The 19,809-nt window shown below is 39.8% G+C and overlaps 1 protein-coding gene across 4 annotated transcripts in view; it reads right to left on the bottom strand.

Annotated features, from left to right (window-relative positions):
- FAT3 (FAT atypical cadherin 3) overlaps nucleotides 1-19,809 on the bottom strand; it is a gene marked incomplete at both ends in the record, with an annotated part of 322,494 nt that overhangs the window by 68,042 nt on the left and 234,643 nt on the right. For all 4 annotated transcript variants that reach the window (XM_082330644.1, XM_082330646.1, XM_082330645.1 and 1 more), the window contains 4 exons: nucleotides 335-531; nucleotides 7,916-11,989; nucleotides 16,105-16,315; nucleotides 17,924-18,199. In XM_082330644.1, coding sequence (XP_082186770.1) covers nucleotides 335-531; nucleotides 7,916-11,989; nucleotides 16,105-16,315; nucleotides 17,924-18,199 — 4,758 coding nt within the window. The remainder of the gene's footprint in view (nucleotides 1-334; nucleotides 532-7,915; nucleotides 11,990-16,104; nucleotides 16,316-17,923; nucleotides 18,200-19,809) is intronic.

The following is a 19,809-nucleotide window of genomic DNA, read 5'->3' as shown; positions in this document are numbered from 1 at the left end:
TTTCCACATTGTTTGTGAAGGGAAAGCACATTTTTTTGGCAGGGGAGCAGTGGCTGCCCAGTGCCACCTCATAATGCTTCATTTTTTCTAAAGCCAGCTAAGGCCACTGTGGATAACACTCCTCTGCTACCTTTACTAGACTATTGTCCTTTCATCTTGGCTTCACACGACTGTTTCATCCTGCTCCTCTCCCAGATCACTCCAGATTATTCAACTAAGACCTTAAGGATGAAAACGGGCATCACCTGTGAATACCTGTAAATAGCAGGGACACCCATAGGGGAACCATCGCTTTCAGCGCAACAGCTGATTGCCATGGGTGTTGCTAACTCACCTGCTCACAAACTGGATTATTATCATTAACATCAGTGACGGTAACTTCCACAGCAGCTTGGGTTACAAAGAGGCCATCCGTGGCGGTGATGTTCAGATAATAAATGTCTTGCTCTTCCCGATCTAGAGGCCTTTTAACATAAACCTTCCACTCATTCTGAACCAGTCCCAGAGCAAACTTCCCTTTGGGATTCCCTCCTGCAATGAGACAAGCAACACGCAACGGGCTGGGGCATCCCTTCGGAGCTCCCACCTAGTTTAAACACACAGATGCATCGCAGAGGACCTGGACTAAGCAGCCGTCATTAGTTTTACAGTGATAGGTGCTTCCAAACTCACAGACTCGGGAAATCTGTAATGAGATTACGCTCCCTGTGTTTATTGCCCCCCGAACGCCTTGTATGAAAGTGAACCAATAACTTTCAGTGGAAACAAAATCCATTTAGCAGAGCTGAAGATGATCTCTTGTTTAGTTCCCCGTAAGGGCAATCAAATTCAAACTGTGAACAATCAATAGTCTTCTCAGGCTGGTACAATTGTCTTTCCACTTAGTCTCGGGAGAGGATGTAATACACCGTAGCTCTTGTTACCAAGACAATTTCATTAGCTGTTGATTATGCAATCAAGGACTGGAAGTGGGTTCTATTAAGGAATCCTCTAATGAAAGCTTTATCATACAGCTGCGCTGTTCTTCTGCTCATTAAAATTCTAGTTTTAAAAAAAGTTTACACGACACGGGAAGACACATTAGTATTAAATAGTCCTAACAAGAGGTCATTTGAGGAGCAGTTGGAAGATAAGCAGTACAATTAGATCAAATGTATCTGAGAGTGAAAGCTGGTGAAAGGAGTGCAGGAGAAGAAGCAGAATAGCTTTTTATTGTGCCGTAACACTGACACTGAACCTGGCAATGTTGCTCTTCCACATCATTAAATTGCCTGGTGACAAAAGCAGGTTGGGAGAGGGCAAGTTTTGGTCCATATCATCCTCAGGAAGGAAGGAAGGACATGTCACATGCAGAAGGGTACAATAATCAAGGTGGACACAGTTGTTGTTAATGTTTCCAACAGTTATTTACTCTTTCATCTGAAATGGTACAGTCCCCTACCTGCTCCATGAAGAAACCGCCTTCAGTCACCTTTCTCTGAGCCCGATCTCAACCCCTTGTCAGACCAGACAGTAAAATCTTTGAAACCAATGTTGTGACTTAACCCCAGTAGGCAGCTAAGCCCCACACAGTCACTCGCTCATTAACCCCCCCAGTGGGAAGGGGAGAGAATCGGAAGGGTAAAAGTGCAGAAACTCGTGTGTTGAGATAATGCCAGTATAACAGATAAAGCAAACGCTGCATGTGTAGGCAAAGCAAAATAAGGAATTCATGGCAGGTGTTCAGCCATTTCCAGGAAAGCAGGGCTCCTTCATGCATAACAGTTACTTGGGAAGACAAATGCCATCACACCAAATGTCCCCCCTTCCTCCTTCTTCCTCCAGCTTTTATTGCTGAGCGTGACATCATACAGTATGGGACATCCCTTTGGTCAGCTGGGGTCAGCTGTCCCAGCTGTGTCCCCTCCCAACTCCTTGTGCACCGCCAGCCTCCTCGCTGGTGTAAGGGGGTGAGAAGCAGAAAAGGCTTTGACTCTGTGTAAGCACTTCTCAGCAATAGCTAAAACATTGCTGTGTTATCAACACTGTTTTGGTCACAAAACCAAAACATAGCACCGTACCAGCTGCTATGAAGAAAATTAATTCTACCCCAGCCAAAAGCAGTAAAGCCAACTAAACTACCCAGTCTTCTGTGCCCAGCATCTAACATAACCTTGGTCTGTAAAAACATATTTGCACATTTAATAATTTAGGATAGAGCACTATAGTCATAGCAAACTCATGTGCTATAGAAACTGAGTGAGGACATAGAAAAAAGCATCACACTCCTCCACTGGGTGAACTTTAATTCCAGCTAACCTGCTACTAGCTCTTTCCCCACTGTATTAAGCTTTCTCCTGTGCTCTCCCATGTAGAAATGCAACCTAAGAACTACTTTCCATGTTTCTCATGTATAAAAGTGGTATAAAAATATTAAGGGAATGCTTATTCTTTCTTGTAACAGGATCCAGAATGTCAAGCATGCTAGTGTACTTTTGCTTACAACTTATTCACGGTCCTGACATGTGTCATGGGATCTGTCCAAGCTCAATGGAAAGACCAGGTGCTTAAACCTTCCTCTCTAGTACTTGTGCTGAATGTTTGAATAAATAAGTATTTAAATAAAAATCCAAGTCTGAATTTATTTGAGCTGCCTCTGCTGTCAAGCAATTAGGTTTCACTGTTGTTCCTTCTGGTGTCACAATTCTGTCAGTTCCCAGGGACCTTCTTAGCAAAAAAAAAAAAAAAAAAAAAAAAAAGGCAGAGAAGATCTGAACTTGAAACTGAGCTTAAAACCAAGCAAAAGAGTCTAATGCACATTTCATACCTTCTTTCTACAACAAAAAGCAGAAAAGAGGTCACAGGCTGTAATCTATGCCTTCTTCATTAGCTACCAATGACAAGATAGACTCATTTCTATTTAATATGAAAACTAAATCAGTTGAGACAGGCTGAACAAATCTTTCTTGTTAAACATCACCATTTGTACTAGCTGTAACTGTGTCAAAAAAGCACGTTGTAATGAATAAGATTTCCAGAAAATTAGTCAAGATAGGCATTATAATTATAAAAGGCCTTCTAATCATACAGAGCACAAAACTGATATATCAAACACAGATATTCTCTCTTGATAGAAAATCACCTTTTTTGATCACAAAACCAAGCAGATCCCAATTTTCCCACTGATTTCTATGACAGTCTGGAATAATCATCAGAGGACTCAGTTAAACCTTGTTTAATCTGTTGTGAGATATAAACGCACATTTCTCCTAAAGAGGGTTACACAGTATGTCGATGTGCACTATAGGCCAGATCTGAATACAATCCAAGGCAATGAGAATCTGCCCATTGACTCGAGTCTTAATATGACTTCAAAGAAGGTAGACCCCTGCTGATTGACATTAAATTCTCTCTATTCAGTTCAACACCAGCATAAAAAAAGCTTGCTGCCTTTATAAAAGCCTTTAATCTTGTCATAGTGAGTTTAATGTGGTAAACCATTAATAAAAATGGTCTTAAATATTCTTATTTAGCTTTGTGATATCAATCAGTGCTTTCCTGCATATTAGTCCTTTTGTAAAAGGAAATGATTAACTGTCCCGACCAACTACGAAGCAATACACTCAAGGTATGGGTATCCCATCGCTAAGAAAAGAGGAAAGGTAAAGTCTAATTAAAATCAGCTGGTGGCTTTTATGGCTGGCGGTAACACTAGCTTGGAGCAATTTTAAAATCACTGTTGCTTTGTTGTTGATGGAATAGCTTTTAAATCATACATAGGAATTTGGGGAGTATGAATAAAAAAAGGTCCTTGGGATCCCTTTTCCACCCCTTTACTCCACTAGAAAAGGATCAATTTGAATGATCAAGAAACCTGTGCAATAAGCAGAAAACATGTGTAACAGTTTATCTGCATGCCTTTTTCATTAGTGCTACCTTTCATTTTTTTTCCTTCTCAGGACTGGCTATATACTTTGTTGATGGAAGACAAAGGTGGAAGTTGTACTATAAAGTGTAACAGAAATAATGAGATGTAAACACTAAAATACCGTCAAGGAAATATTCTTAAAAAAAGAAAGGCAAAAAAATCCACACTGTGGCCCAGGGAACCATTTTCTAGTACTTAGACATATGTCTTGATGCAGATCTCATTCTGCAGTGATTAATTAACTTTTTCACTAATATATGTAAGCAGATTCAGTTTCCTAGGGGTGTTCTAATTAATTAGTTTTTCGCTCTGAATAATGCAGCTTTTCTAAATGGAAGCCTCCTGACTACATGTATTAATGGATTCTTTAAAAACTTTTGGCAGTTTTCGTATGTTCTACTTTGAATGTCACAACAGTGAAGTGCTGGCTACAAAAAACACTCCAGTAACTTTTTAGAAAGACTTTGAGGCTAAAAGAATCAGCATTATCTTTTATCTTTTGTTACTTGAAGTTTAAATAATGCTCTCCCTCCCTCCCTAGTCAGCAAATAGTACAAAGCCAAATCAAGCTCAAGTTTAAGTAAAGAAAGAAAACAGCCAGATACAAATGAAATGCAGAGACACAGTGATCCAAAATAAACAAATCCTGACACACATCATTACTAAAGCACACACAGAGGGAATTATAATGGCTAAAAGGGAACTGAAAACTAGAAGCCAACAGTATCAGTTTTCACTGCAATGTCCCGATCTGGGACGGGGGAACTGAATATTTACTAATTTATTTAGTTTCTCTCTTACATTTATGCATTTATTTAGATACTTTCAATACCCAGTTAGAACTCTAGGCATTTGCATCACATAAAATCAATAGGTTTATCCTCCACTCCCAGTTTAAGATGTTGCATGTTTACTGAGCTGCCGAAATGATAAACCCAATCCTCTTAGCTTTATTATCGTAAAATTGCAGACGCTGTTCTTCAGCCTGCAGCGCAAGTCCTCCCCAAACACTGAAACATCCATTTCTCCAGAACTCCAGGATCTCAAATATAAAATAAAAACAAACAAAAACCACCACTTTGCTCATACTGGGCAATCAACCCAGCAAAAAACCTACTGTGTACAATACCAGTTCTTTCTTCCAAAACACACTGTCCTTCTTCCTTGTATTCAGCTGAACCAAGCTTAAAGGCTATTGTCTATCCTTAGATTTAAGTGCTTGAGAGAGCCTAATTAACATCACTGAGGAACACAAAACACTTTACTGTACCAAAGTCTTAGCAACTGACATTTTTCTGGTGGCTTTTTCTACTTTACCGCTGTTAAATCTCAGCAATATCTGGCTGGGTCTAGGCTGGCTAAAATTCCTAGCTAAACATCAGCAGAGCCCTGGTTTTAGCCAAACTGCCTCAAATGATATAGGCAATGACCTCAAATGAGCCTTCAAAAGAAAACTACTGTGCTCCCTAACTGCATTGTGTCATCTGCGCTTCCTATTGATCTTCTATTAAGATTTATATATAGTACTGTTGTTTTGTGAACATCTCCAGCTGCTATCAAACTACAAATAACAAAGGATAACTGCAAAATTTTTCCCCCCACCATAAATGCAGATGAAGGTGGATTTGAAAATGGCAACTACTTGCCAGTAATCATGGAAACCAATCCTAAACTGAAGGAGTTCAAAACAGAATATATATTTATCCACCAGAATGTATCTACCCCTTTTCAAAGTTGACCAGAAGACTGCAATAAGCATTTGTATTTCTCAAAAGAGTGCAAAGGTGATCACATCTGACCCAGAATGTTTATTTCTTTTGTCTCCTAAACGATGATTTTTTTCCCATCTATCTTCTGTGTGCTACTTTTCTCCAGGTGCATTTGCACAAAGCTGGGTTTGGTGGATCCACGTCATTCTCATAATTTGTTTTCTTCTCCCTTTTTGTCAGTGTCCTGTTTTTCCTCAGAGTTTATTGTATTCACAGAAGTTTCTATGACTCAAAATGCCTCCAGAAAGCCGCAGCTTTTGAATAATCATCTAGCTAATCTGATTCCATTGAAATATTCAAGTGCAGTGCCTGAGCTCAACTTGAGGTAAAGTGTGAATAGACTATTTTGTTAGTTAAACTATACTTCAATATGTTTTGACATTTTAATCAAAAGAACCTAATTTTTCCTTCTGCGTTTCCCAGTTTCAAAGGATATATTCAAAGACAGTGGAATTTCTGAGCTCATACACTTTAGTAACTGTACAGTAGGCATTAGAGAAAGTTTTGGGCTTTGACATCTAACTTTTTCAGAAACTAAAATACCAGCAAAATATCTGACATATTTTGAACTGTGACAGAAATTAAGGTACAGAATGTTCTATAATTTTTTGAGTCACATGTGACAGTTCTTATTCAAAAGTCCATATTTTGCTAAATTAGCAGCACAGGGATGTGAAGAAAACATTATTATGTAACTAAAAGCATATTTCATTATAAGAGATGACTGAAAGACTTCAGACGAAAGAGAAAAACAGTACCTTCAGCTAATTATCATGGTACATTAACATATCATTGTAACAAACATGAAGGGTTTGCATTTCTATACTGGGATCCCCAAAACTCCTTCAAATCTCATAAAATCTCTAGGATGAGGCACTACTTATTTACTTTTAGATATGTGGGAACTGAAGCACCAGCAGCTAATGTACCTTGCTCAAAACCTCCAAATCCTGTGCACTAGCCACAAGACTATTTTTGCCTCTACTTCTAATATCCTGCAGTACATCACACTATAAACACATAATCTTTGCAAACCTTTAAACTGAATCCAGACTTTCAAGTAAATGGTCAAATTCAACAAATTCAACTTTTGGTTGCTTTGAAATGATGCTACTTCTAATGTGTAACACAGGCAATCTATGGCTAACTGGAATGTCACACCTCTCCCTACACACCACCCCACAGCCATTTCCAATTTGATAGCTAACGAAGCGGTAGGAATCTTATCCTCCATAGCAAAATACACAAACTGTTATCCTATTCGTTAAGTCATTTTTGCCCATAACCTGCTTCCTACATGCAGTCTTGTGTAATTCTAACCTTATCAAGTGAGAAAAATGTGAATTTGTCCAATAATCTGGTTATTACTAGGTAATTAATATTAGGTCTTGGATTGTGAAGGCTGGGGGGAGTGACAAAGTTGTTCCCTAACAAAATGTATTGGAAAGTGCAAGCTGTAGGCAGAAAAATAGCTGCAGCACCTCATCACTCATAACATACACAAAAGCCAGTTTGAATCTGGGAGAAAAGAATGATAATAAATATAGCACAATAGGAAAGAGCAATATTACCACACTTTGAAAAATATGTTAGTAATGTAATCGAAATTGCCTTATGTTGTATATAACAATGCATGGCAGCTAACCAGTGCTTCTAAGTGGATTACTATTTCCCTGGCCAGAAATCTGTGCTGATAAGTAATGGCATCCCCCTACTCCTTCCAATGTAAAATTCATTCCTTTCCCCCCCTATCCCCATAAATACTGGTATTTCAAAGTGTCTCCTGCACACACTTTCCTACCTCAAAAAGAAAAATGAGATTTCCAAAAATTTTAAATGCTTGGAAATGTAAGGATTTTCTCCTTAAGAATAAAATGTTCTTCCTCCCTTGGTTGAAACATTAAGTCATGATGGTTTCCAAGCTGATAAGTCAATTATGATGGGTTGACGGGTCACACTACATTGCACTGCAGCAAATCATGAAGCATTAATCTTGGAAATTAGAGAGTATAACCCAGATAGACAGACACACACTACCTTTCCCTCTTTTCAGTTTTGCTAGTTGCTGCAAATTCTTTCAAATAATTTAAAAAAAAAAAAAATCAAAGAGAGATGGAATTGTCTGATTCACAGTGATAATTTAACTGAAACCCTGCTAAACGTTCACCTAAAACTGGACACATGCACAGTTCTTCAGTAAAGCTGGTTTTCGTAAGAAAGCATGCAAGTTGTTTCTTACCTGTAATATGGTAGCTAACCTGCCGGTTGACATCAGATGTGTCTTCATCCCAGGTGCTAAGAACAGCCACAACTTCCCCTGGAGGGTCACTCTCCTTCACTGACCCTCTGTACACGTCATGCTCAAAGACGGGTGCATTATCATTTATGTCTGTCACAGTAACTGAGACCAAGGTGGTTGATGACAAGGATAAAGCTTCCCCCAGATCTGAGGCCACCACTGCAAAGGTGAAAGCAGGATCCTTTTCATGGTCCAGATCCTTCAGTGTGCTGATCCAGCCACTGTTGCTATCAATGGTGAAGGCTTCTGTGATCTTCTCCAGCTCCGATTCCACCGCAAGTGTATAGGTGACCTGCCCATTTGCACTCGAGTCTGCATCAACCGCTTTAACTTGCATAAGTTTTGTTCCTATAGGCATCCCTTCCATTATTATAGCATCATAGCTAGCCGTTTCAAACATGGGCTTGTTGTCATTTACATCCAATACCTTAACCTCCACATCCACAGTCAACACAATGTCTACTTTGTCTAATTGGATGGTGGCTGCAACTTTGAAGTGAAAAGCAGGATTTGTCTCATGGTCAAGTCTCTTATCCAGTTTTATGAGCCCCGTGTCTTGCTCTATGATGAAAACCCCATCTTTGTTGTTTTCAGTCAGCTCACCATTAACTGTGCTATACAAAGCACCATGATTAGGTAAAACATGCAGAATGTCAATGGTACTCCCTATGAGGGTATCTTCTGGTATGGTAAAAGAATACTGGGGCTGAGAAAAAGAAGGCAAAATAGTTTCTGGGGGTAAAACATGGATGTAGACAGGAATGAGCGAATGCTTTACAGGAATGCCACCATCAACTGCATTGACAAAGAACGACAGAACTGTGTTTTTCAGCTGGTTAAAGCTACCCTTGGTGACCATCCATCCATTGTCTGGATCTATTTCAAGCAGATCAGCTACTGAAACGGATGCTTCACTATACAGAGAATAGGTAATTCTGGAATTGGCTCCATCATCTGGATCTACTGCTTGCACTTGGGTCACCAAGTAACCTTTCCCAACATCTGCTTTGACACTTGCTCTGTATTCGACTGTCATAAATTGAGGAGCATTGTCATTCTCATCCACTATTATCACTCTCACAGTGCAAAACGTAGTCCTGCCACCTCCATCGAGGGCTCTCAAAAATATGCCGATATCTCTTTCCAGCGGGTTCTCCCGGTCTAACCTCTCAGTTGTCAGAATCTGCCCATTGCTATCAATCAAAAATCGGTCCTTGGCAAAGTCATTTATTATGGAGTAGCTTATCTGGCCGTATACACCTGAATCCCCATCTGTTGCTTTCACATGGATTACCTTAGTTCCAGGAGCAGCATTTTCTCTAACCTCTGCAACATAAACGCTCTGTGAAAACACAGGGCTGTAGAGGTTGGCCCCAAGGATCTGTATGTGCACCTGAGCGGTGCTGGTGAACAGCCCGTCTGACACAGAGACATTTAGGCTGTACATGGGCTCCATTCTCTGTTTGCGATGGTTGGAAAGGGTGATAACACCACTCTTGCTGTCCATAATAAAACTGGTCCGATCATTTCCTGATAGGATGCTGTACTCCAGTCTGTCAAAATCAGAGCTGTCGGCATCAGAGGCTTGGACGCAAGTCACAAAATGACCCCGAGGTGCCAGTTCACTCACATATGATTCATATATTAACTGGTTAAAAACTGGAGGGTTGTCATTCATATCTGTTATTGAGATACTAACAAGAACCTCACTGCTTAGTGGTGGGAACCCATTATCGGTTGCTCTGACTTTCAAGCTGCACTGCTGTATGAGTTCATGATCTAGCATCCGGGCTGTCAGAATTAGGCCACTGGTGCTGTCTATATGGAAATAGTCTGTGCTGTTAAAGGTGTCCTGGACTATCTGATACTGCACAATCTTGTTATTGTCAGAGTCAGCATCAAGAGCAACAACCTGCAGTACAGGAGTCCCAATCAAAGATGCTTCAGATAAAGTAGCATTATAAGCCGACTGATCAAAAACTGGAGGATTATCGTTAACATCATTAATGATCAAGTCCACAGTGACCTCAGCTCGAGCACCAGTGAGGGCATCGCTGGCTCGCACCACCAGCTTGAAAAGAGAATTTATTTCATAGTCCAGTGGGCTGATGACACTCAGAACTCCAGTATCAAAGTCGATATTAAACTGGTTGTAGGGATCTCCATCAACAATGATATAAATGATACCCTGGCCTTCTGGACTGGTTGCATTTATGCTTAAAATTGGCGTGTGCATTTCTACATCTTCATTCACAGAAGCTGTATAGAAGGGCTTGTCAAATACAGGCATCGCTTTGTTAACAATAGTAATGGGGAGCTCTACCGAAGCAGACAATGATGGGTTACCGCCATCTTTTGCAAGAATGACAACCAAATACTCTATGTTAGACAAATCAGAATTGAAGGCTTCTTTTAAAGTGACACTACCTGTTCCTCTATCAATTTCAAAATGTCCGTAGTCTTCCTTCAAAAGATATGACACCTCACCATTTTCATCCTTATCTTTGTCAATAGCTGTCACTCGATATATCAGGGTACCAGGCTCAGCATCGACTTGCACAGCAGCATAGTATGGAAGCCCTACAAACACTGGGGCATTGTCATTTATGTCCTCAATATAAACCCTCACCACCACTCGAGCGACACGAAGGTGATCTAGTTCACGGCTTGCTTCCACCACCAACTCATACAGCTCTTGTTCCTCTCGGTCAAAGGGAATGCCAGTTGTCTGAATGACTCCTGAGGTGGATTTGATTTTAAATTTGTTGCCTGGGTTTAATATACTGTATTTCAAAGGCTCATTGAGGCGGTTACCAACAGCATTCACCACAGCAATCTTTGTGATATTGGTGCTGTTTTCTGAGATAGAAGTGGAATAAAAATTTTGTGTGAAATGGAGCCCGCTATCCATGGCTTCTTTTACCATTATTGTCACCATAGCAGTGCTATAAAATTTCCCATCAGATACTCTTACTATTAGCATATAATGGTCTTTGGAGAGGCTATTGTTTTTAATGGTGAGTACCCCTGTGCTTGAATCAATTAAAAAATGGTCTATATTGCCTTCAATTAGACTATATGTTAGTTCAGGAGGGATCTCTGAATCTGGGTCTGTAGCCTTGACTTTGAGAACCTCAACACCAACATACGTGGGCAGGAGCAAGACTGTCTCAAATACGGCCTGGTTGAACACTGGTGGGTTGTCATTGACATCAGTTACCTCAATGGTCACTTCAACTGGGCTCTCTGCTGTAAGCTGGGGATTCCCACTGTCTCTAACATGCACGTGGAAGTGGAAGTGGGCTATTGTTTCATGATCTAAATTTGCAATTGTTCTGATTGCACCTGTGCTGGAATCTACCGTGAAATACTTTTTTGCAGTAGATTCAACAATCTGGTAGACAAGCAAAGCATTCTGGTTGCTGTCAGCATCAGTGGCACGTATCACGAGGGGACTGTTATTCGCACTCCGGACTATGCTATTTACAGGAGCAGCTTCACTTATGCTGCCTGAGTACTGAGAGAAGAGAAAAACTGGTGGGTTATCATTTTCATCAACAATCTGAATATTCACAGTAGTATTTGATGCCATGCCTGCCATATTTGTTGCCTGTACGATGAGCTGATAGAAGGAAGCACGTTCATAATCAAGGGCCTTTTGACTCGTGATCACTCCAGAATACGGGTTTATAGTGAAGACTCCATCGACATTCCCATCTTTAACCTCATAAACTAATGTGGACTGACTGATTGCAGAGAGAGAGATGACAGAAGTACCAACAGCCACATTTTCATTAACCTCCGCTTGGTATTCTTTGAGAGTAAACCTAGGGTGGGAGTTATCTGCCATCGTCACAGATATCCGCACAATTGCTGTTGCAGACAGTGGTGGAGAACCTTGATCAGTCACTTTGACTGACAAAACAAACTGTCCCATTGTAGTTAAGTCTGGCTCCTTCAATAATGTAATGATCCCTAAAACTGGTTCAATCTTGAATGTGTTTCCCGTATTTCCTAAAACACAAATATTGGAAGCAAATTAGAAATGAAATACAATGTACTTAATGATAATTTAAACCAGGAGCAATTAGCTGCAATTTGTTAAAGGCAGTTATTGGAAAAAAAAAAGAAAAACAACCCAACATGAAAGAATTTTAAAGGCCCTCCCAGCCTTCCTTTCTGAAAACCAGGTATCTCAGTAGATGGTATAGGTGTTGAAACCTTCAGAAACTTCGGTGCTGCTATCTATATCTTGATTCTGAGTATCAACATTTGAGCAAGTGCTGCATGTACATTACTCCTACTGAAGCAGGAAAAAGCATCCCTTAAATTATGGGAATTAGTCAAATACATGTACACCTAAGGCAAAGAAACTAGATCAGAGGCTAACAAGCCAATTACATGACAAATGGATAACAACTCAGGCTCTTAATTGAAGGGGATATTAAGCAACCGTAGAGAAGATTACAGTAGTTCAAGACTCAAAGAACCGAATATAAGAAGGTTAAAGTGGCATTTAGAAAAATAAAACAGAACAAATAGCAAAGAAAAGAGATTCAACTATCTTGTGGCACAAAGGTTTATCATATGATCTCTGAGGAGGACAAATCTAGATGAATGAGCTTTAGCAGAAAATGTCATGAAATGTCTGTTATAACATGAAAGCAGGGATATCACTGACTGCATAAAGGTGAAAACAGTGAGTTCAGATCAAGGACCTTCTTTGGGGTCTTTTTTTCCTTTTTAGTCTTTTTGCCAACCTCTTCTTTAGCAAGACAGATTCAAAACTTTCAATATGTATCCTTACCCTGTAATTAGAGATCACCTTTATTAGGCAATCCGTATTTTGCTGGTTCCTTGACTGCCTGCTTAAAGTATAGGATGTTCCATACATATATGGCATGCATCAGCATACAGTCTCTGTCTGAATTTGATTCTAAACACAAACAGCATGTACTGAGTTACAGCAATTCCAATCATTATAACATGTTCCTGCTATTGTAATTTACACTTCAAAATCTAGAACTGCTTCCAATCTACAGTCAAGCATCCATCCATGACCTGGAGAGAAATATGTCTCAGGTAACTGGTGATAAACAAGAGATTTTCTTTTAATCGTGATTGTTACAGGTGCTGTGCACAGAGCAGTAAATGTGAAAATTGTAGCTGGAATACCAAATACACGGAATCCTAAATGAAGTGAGTTAATGTGAACTATTTTTAAGGTGTGATTCACTATCTATTGTAAATTCTGGGGCTTGGAGGCTAATTTAAGCTACATACTACTGTATGTATTTCAATACTGGTAGTGGCTTTCTATTTATATCCATCATTTCAGATCAGTAAAGTTTACTCTACTAGTTAAAACAAAAATTATGCTATTCACTGAGGAGCTGAGATACTGCCAGAGCTACAAATTCTCATAAAGATCACAGTATCCGTCACATTTGCAGACACTACAAATGCTGCTGCAGTTATTTTGTCAGCACTTGCTAATACAAATAATTTTTAGCCACTGGCTGCCTCATGTAAGGCCAGAGCTGGTTCTTCTCTTTAGGAATTTCTTATGAAATTACACAAAAGGTACTTTCTTTACCAATTGCTCTCTTCACATGTAAGATGATGTAAGTAACTCCCCTGAATGTAAGGGCTGTGTACAATCTGAATGCTGCAGTTAAAATCAGTATCTTCAACTGCAGATTTTATGGATCATAGAAACTACAGCAGCAGAAAACTGAATTTTGATGCATCTGGGATTAGAACATCCACGGATAATGAAACTGGGGGAGTGCGTGTGGAAGTTTGAAGTTTGACACTGTAGGGAGAGCTCATGATGAAACAGAAACAGGCTGTAATGGAAGAGAGAGCCTCTAGAAATGAGAAAAACATGCAGACTAAAAAGGACCATCTAATAGCTAAAGCATCCTTTCTAATAATCATATTTTTCTGCCTGCATCATGTATGATTTTATTTCCAGTGTACGGGAGCCATAGTCCTAGCATGTCAGGTTGTTCTTTACATTATGGTGGCACCTATAGGTGATTGGGTTGGAGACCATAATAGTAATAATATGACAAGAAAAAGCTGGGAACAGTCTTGAAAAACATTGACCTAGGAACATGATCTGGTCTGCTCAGAGTTTATTCTATAAAGCACAGTGTTGTCCTGCCTGGGCACGTGTAAAATTTCCCCTGATCTAAGCCACAGGCCGCTGGAGAACACTGAGAAATAACTGGTAAGACCAAATGCAGTGCATAAAGGAAATACTTGTTTTGTAGTCCTAAGATCTTTGTAGGACCACAAGGGTCTAAGTTCAACACTTTTAGCTGCAAAAGACTTCACCTCCTAGTTTGCTTAAGGGACTCTGTTTCCACAGAGCATACAGGATAATGACAGAAAAAAGTTCCCTGGGTCTTCTTTAAGCTTCAGATTATATAGTGGCCCTGTACTTGGCACTGGTGAGGCTGCACCTCAAGTACTGGTTCAGTTTTGGGCCCCACACTGCAAGAAGGACACTGAGACGCTGAAGCATGTCCAGAGGAGGGCAATGAAGCTGGTGAAGGGTCTGGAGCACAAGTCTTATGAGGAGCAGCTGAGGGAGCTGGGGTTGTTTAGCCTGGAGAAGAGGAGGCTGAGGGAAGATCTTATCAGTCTCTACAACTACCTGAAAAGAGGTTGTAGCGAGGTTGGGGTCGGTCTCTTCTCCCAAGTGACAAGGGATAGGATGAGAGGAAACGGCCTCAAGCTGCGCCAGGGGAGGTTTAGGTTGGATATTAGGAAAAACTTCTTCACTGCAAGGGTAGTCAGGCACTGGCACAGGCTGCCCAGGGAAGTGGTTGAGTCCCCATCCCTGGAGGTATTTAAAAGATGGGTAGATGTGGTGCTTAGGGACATGGTTTAGTGGTGGACTTGGCAGTGCTAGGTTAACAGTTGGACTCGATGATCTTAAGGGTCTTTTCCAACCTTAACGATTCTATGGTTCTATGATTCTATGAATTTAAGGTGTGAGCTTGAACTATATGAAGTTAAATCAATATGAGATGGTGTAGATATTTTTATTTCATTACTTATTTTTTGTCATTTATCCTGTCCCTAATGATGTAAGCCATCCTAGCTGGTGACAAGTCTTCATAACAATATAGGGGTAAATAATGAACCTGTAGGATCAGATCCTAATGCTGGGAAAGGCTTGTGATCTGATTAATATGGAGACTATCTGCAGTACATGAGACTTCTTTTTAGGGCAAGAGAGGTTTCAAGTTTTGCTATTATCACAACGGAAAGATTCACATTACTAATAAAAAAAAAGTAGAAAGGAAACATTAAAAAAAACAAAGGTTACAAATTCCTACTTCATTCTCTCTTTTTCCAGGCACTCCTCTTGTATATACGTTAACGGTTTATCTCAGAGATAATTCTTAACTTCAGATCCATGTGAGCCACAGAAAGTTATTTCACTTGCATGTGTGGCATAGATAATGCAAATTTGTAACTGTGCTGTTGCACTGGCAGAGGAATGCTTTTGCTGGTATAGATTATGTCATAAATGTAAATATCCAGAGCTTAACATTATGTCATAAACGTAAATATCCAGAGTTTAACAGCAAAAGCAATTTTAATCTGGTATCACCATGCCCTCCCTTAGTTTCAGGAGACCTTGTGCCATTAAAATGCTACAGGTCTGCTGATGGAAGTCTATAGCATAGTCCTGGTGTTAGTCTCCGTGCTCCTCTGGTCCGAATATTGGCAAAGATGCCAGGACATACCAGCTGTTGTGGCATTTGTTCATGGAGGATCCACTGTGTACTACACTGAAGCTGGCAACCTGAAAACAAGTCACTGGCTGTAGCCTTCAATAACTATCTTCTGTGATGGTTTTGAACCACTGACTTAGAGCTAAAAGGCTCTGTAGCTGTCTAGTGAATGAGAATGAGATTCTTTTCTGACAGGTTTGGGGTATAGTAGCTTCAAAATAAAAAACAACCAACAGGAAGGTGTTTCCTTTGCCCAGCTCTACAGGAGAAGGTAGACCAAAGAAGTTGACTTGTGTGTCAAGACAGACCACCGTCACAGCACTGCTCTGTGTGTGACATGACTCATGACGCTACATTTTCAGCCTCTGTCCTAACCTGCTTCAATAGTGTAGATAAGCTCTGCGTTTTCTCCTTTGTCTTTGTCCAAAGCCGTGACCTGCAAGACTGCTGATCCAACTGCTGCTGATTCAAACACTGAGGCTTCGTACAACGGGCTGGTAAAGTATGGACTATGGTCATTGGAGTCTTCCACATTTATGATGACTCTGGCCAGGTTTCTTCTATAAGGGAATTCTTGATCTCGGACCTACAGAACAAGTGCATAATATGCATCTTGATATCCATATAGTAAAACTTCATAAATATTACTCATCTGAGTGCTAATAATACTTTCAGTTCTATTAAATACAAAGTAATAAAAAAATCCATTTGTCCTAAGGAACAGTCTAAAATATATTCATATGTGAGATGGTAGATAGTAAAATTAAAGAAACAGGAAGAGCTTAGGGACTTTTATTTTCACTTGTGAAAAAATGCATGGCAACTAACCATCATGATATGAATTTTTCAAGTGGCAACCACATGACATTCTAAATTCGGTTTTAGGTTTCCAAGAAATACTTCTTTTTTTAACACATGCCAAATGGTCATGCCTTTGCCCAGCCATTCCCTGCTTTATAGCATAGAGGCAAATATACCTTGCCCATTGCTCCTTCTTTCAAAGAGCTACAATTTTACCCACTATGATCAGTCGTGTGTCAGTCTACTGCCTGTAGCTGCCAATGGACTTTTTCATCATTATTTATGTACATACCTTTTTGAAGATGATCATACCAATACTAAGCAGAGTAGAAATTACCTTAAGAAGTGCTCAGCACTCCCAACAGAGGTATCATTTATCACACCTCTCTCAACCCCATACAAAATATCTCAGCACTGCTACACTGATAATCCTGCCAACATGATCCCCAAAAGTTTGGTTCTTCTTAAATAGAGCAAAAAACCTATTGTATCAGGTGGAGATCAAAACCAAGCACCAGGAAATTACCTCTGTCAGCCATGTCTCTCTGTGATTCAGTTTATATTTATTTCTTAGCCTGCTCGCCAAAGGACTTGCAGCTTGTTACTCTGTGAGCTGAGACCCCACTTAGCTCCTGCTCACTGGATCTCACAGCAGCTCTCTGATTCCTAGGGTCCCCCACCCAAAGATGGCCCCATACCTAACACGTCATGAGATTTTCCTTCAAAGATCTCTTCTGCAGGAGTCTTAAGTGGTTAAAGAAAATAGAAGACTACAATGTTTAAACTAACACAGATTTTTTTTTTTTTATTAACCTTCAGCCCATAATATACAATCTTTACTTGAAAGCAGACAGACTTATGTTCTGTAATTCAGGCACACTGAGCAATAAATGGTAATTAATTTTTTTTCTGCATACCCAAACATTTGGAAATGTAGATGAAAGCTATTTTGTATATCAACAGTTTATGTACTGAAATAAGTCTGTAAAATTAAACTATAAACGAGGCTTGTATTCAGAAAGGCTGTAGCGTTCTCTATGGCAAGAAAGCAGTTATCTCCCTGTGAATAACTTCTCAAATAACTTTCAGCCTCACTTCAGAAACTCTGAAAATTACCTTGAGTGAGAGGACCATATGCCAAGAGATTAAATAATTTCCTGCTTGCTCTCCCTTGAGATAGCAAATCATATCCTATTCCATAAAATGAATTCACAATAAGTTTCCCAAAAAGCCCAAATAAAAAATGTAAAATAAATACACAGCAGGGCAGGCAAGATGAAATTAACGACTACTTACTGCTCTAAGAGTCCTTTGCTCATGCAAAGACTAAGGCACGTATGCACCTGAAGCAGCAGTGATTGTGTCCTGAGCCAAGTGAATATGGCATTCTTACCATGACATTAAGGATGTGCTTATCTTGAGCTTCGTGGTCTAATCTCTCAGCAGTATAGAGCACTCCAGTGCTGGGATCAATTCTGAATTTTCTCATGCTGACTGTATCGATGCTGCTGTGAATAGTGTAGCTCAACTTATGCTTTTCATCTCTGTCTATAGCTTCAATTTGCAGAATTTCAGTATCAGGGAGGATGTCCTCTGAAATGGTGACGTCATAACTTGGGTGAGAGAATTCTGGGCCATTATCATTGTTATCCAACACTTTGATCAGAACCTACAGTTAATAAAAGAAAAACAATTGAAGTTATTGAAGTCTAGTCAGATTACTGAATAGGCACCTAGAGAAATGTAATTTACTTTAGATGGCTGATGATGTTATGCTGCTGTATGGTGGGACTGAGAAACATCATTTAATATTAAATGCTTACTGTTCAGATCAAAAGAAATAGTAAGGATATGACTTTGGAGGCAAAATGTTCCTAATTATAAGACCTACTTAGAGCCTGACAAGGAAGTCTGTATTTTTAGTATCTATAGATTGGAAAATGTTCCTGCAATGGTCATAGGAAAGGTTTTGTCATCCCTTGTAACTGCTCTGGTTACAAGAGACTTCTAGAGCTATTATGGGATTTCCTCTCCCCTTCACTATTAATATGGCTATAAAAGAATCCTTTTCATGTTACTTAAATCTGCTTTTTATACAATCAAGATTTGGCTAAATCCTGTGTTGTTTTCTGCCCGATATATTGCGTTGGGACATACTAGCGATGTCAAATCATGACAGCAGTGGAGACTTCAACTTCCTGTTACACCTTAGGCTGTGTTAGGAATGGTGACACTTGACGAGGCGAGAACAGGAGACATGACCTCAGGACCACGTAAGCCCACCCCACACAGATCAATACATACCACTAAGGACAGGTAATCTCAGGGCACTGGTGACAGGGAAGGATTATTTTTATGTTTTCATCCTTGCTCTTCCTTTGCCAGTCATGGTTGTCTTTATTGCCAACTAATTCACTTTCCCCTCGAACACCTATTTGCCTCCTTTCTGTTGCAGTTTATGAACAGTAGGACTTCTGCTAAAAATGTGAATGAATGCTGTGCCATTTGCTTCAAGACTGTCTTTAAAACCTTGGTACTGGTCCCTAAAGAAACTTGGAGAGGGCGAAGGCAGCCAGGATGCTGCTGTTGTTGCCTATTATACCCATTTTAATATATCACCAGCTGACCCTGGTAACTAATAAGAATCACTACTTTCCGAGCTTTGCCTTTCAAAAGTTATGTGACTATGCAATGCTATGCGTGTGTGGCTCCAATGAGTTTTTGTGTTTTTCACCATTGGTGGAGTCACTCCCTGGAGAAAATCTGCTTTCCAGACTTTGTATGCCATAGATTACTTAGGGCAGTGTGGCAGCAAAACCCTTGACAAACTACGTAATACTGAAAGACTAAATGCAAAGAGTTGCCTCTTTTTCAGTACTGGAAACAGAAAGTATCTTTTGCAGAATATGCCCGTGAAAGCACACACGTAATTTTACAGTGAGTGAAATGGAACAATCTTTTTATTCAAAGGCTTTGAAATAAGAAATAGTCCAATGAACAACATGGGAAAGGCCATGCACAGGACTCTTTCCTAAGGCTAGGAGACTTGACCCATCCCTCATGATATTTTCTTTGTTGTTCTGAAAAGTACTTGGATCTTTTTTAAGCAAATATTTCATTATTTTGCTTGATCAAGCCCTGTTCACCCATACTTTCTTAACAGAAGAAAAATACAGTTATACTTTTACTGCAATATTGCGCAAACAGATGTTGGCCTCAGAGAGAAATGAAACTTTAGATTTCCATGATATGTGGAAGGGTTTGCAGAACACATTACCA

This window comes from Platalea leucorodia, assembly GCF_965183815.1.
Source record: "Platalea leucorodia genome assembly, chromosome: 2".
NCBI classification, from domain to species: Eukaryota; Metazoa; Chordata; class Aves; order Pelecaniformes; family Threskiornithidae; genus Platalea; species Platalea leucorodia.
The sequence above is the reverse complement of the archived record's forward strand: the minus strand, read 5'-3'. Positions and strand labels throughout refer to the sequence as shown.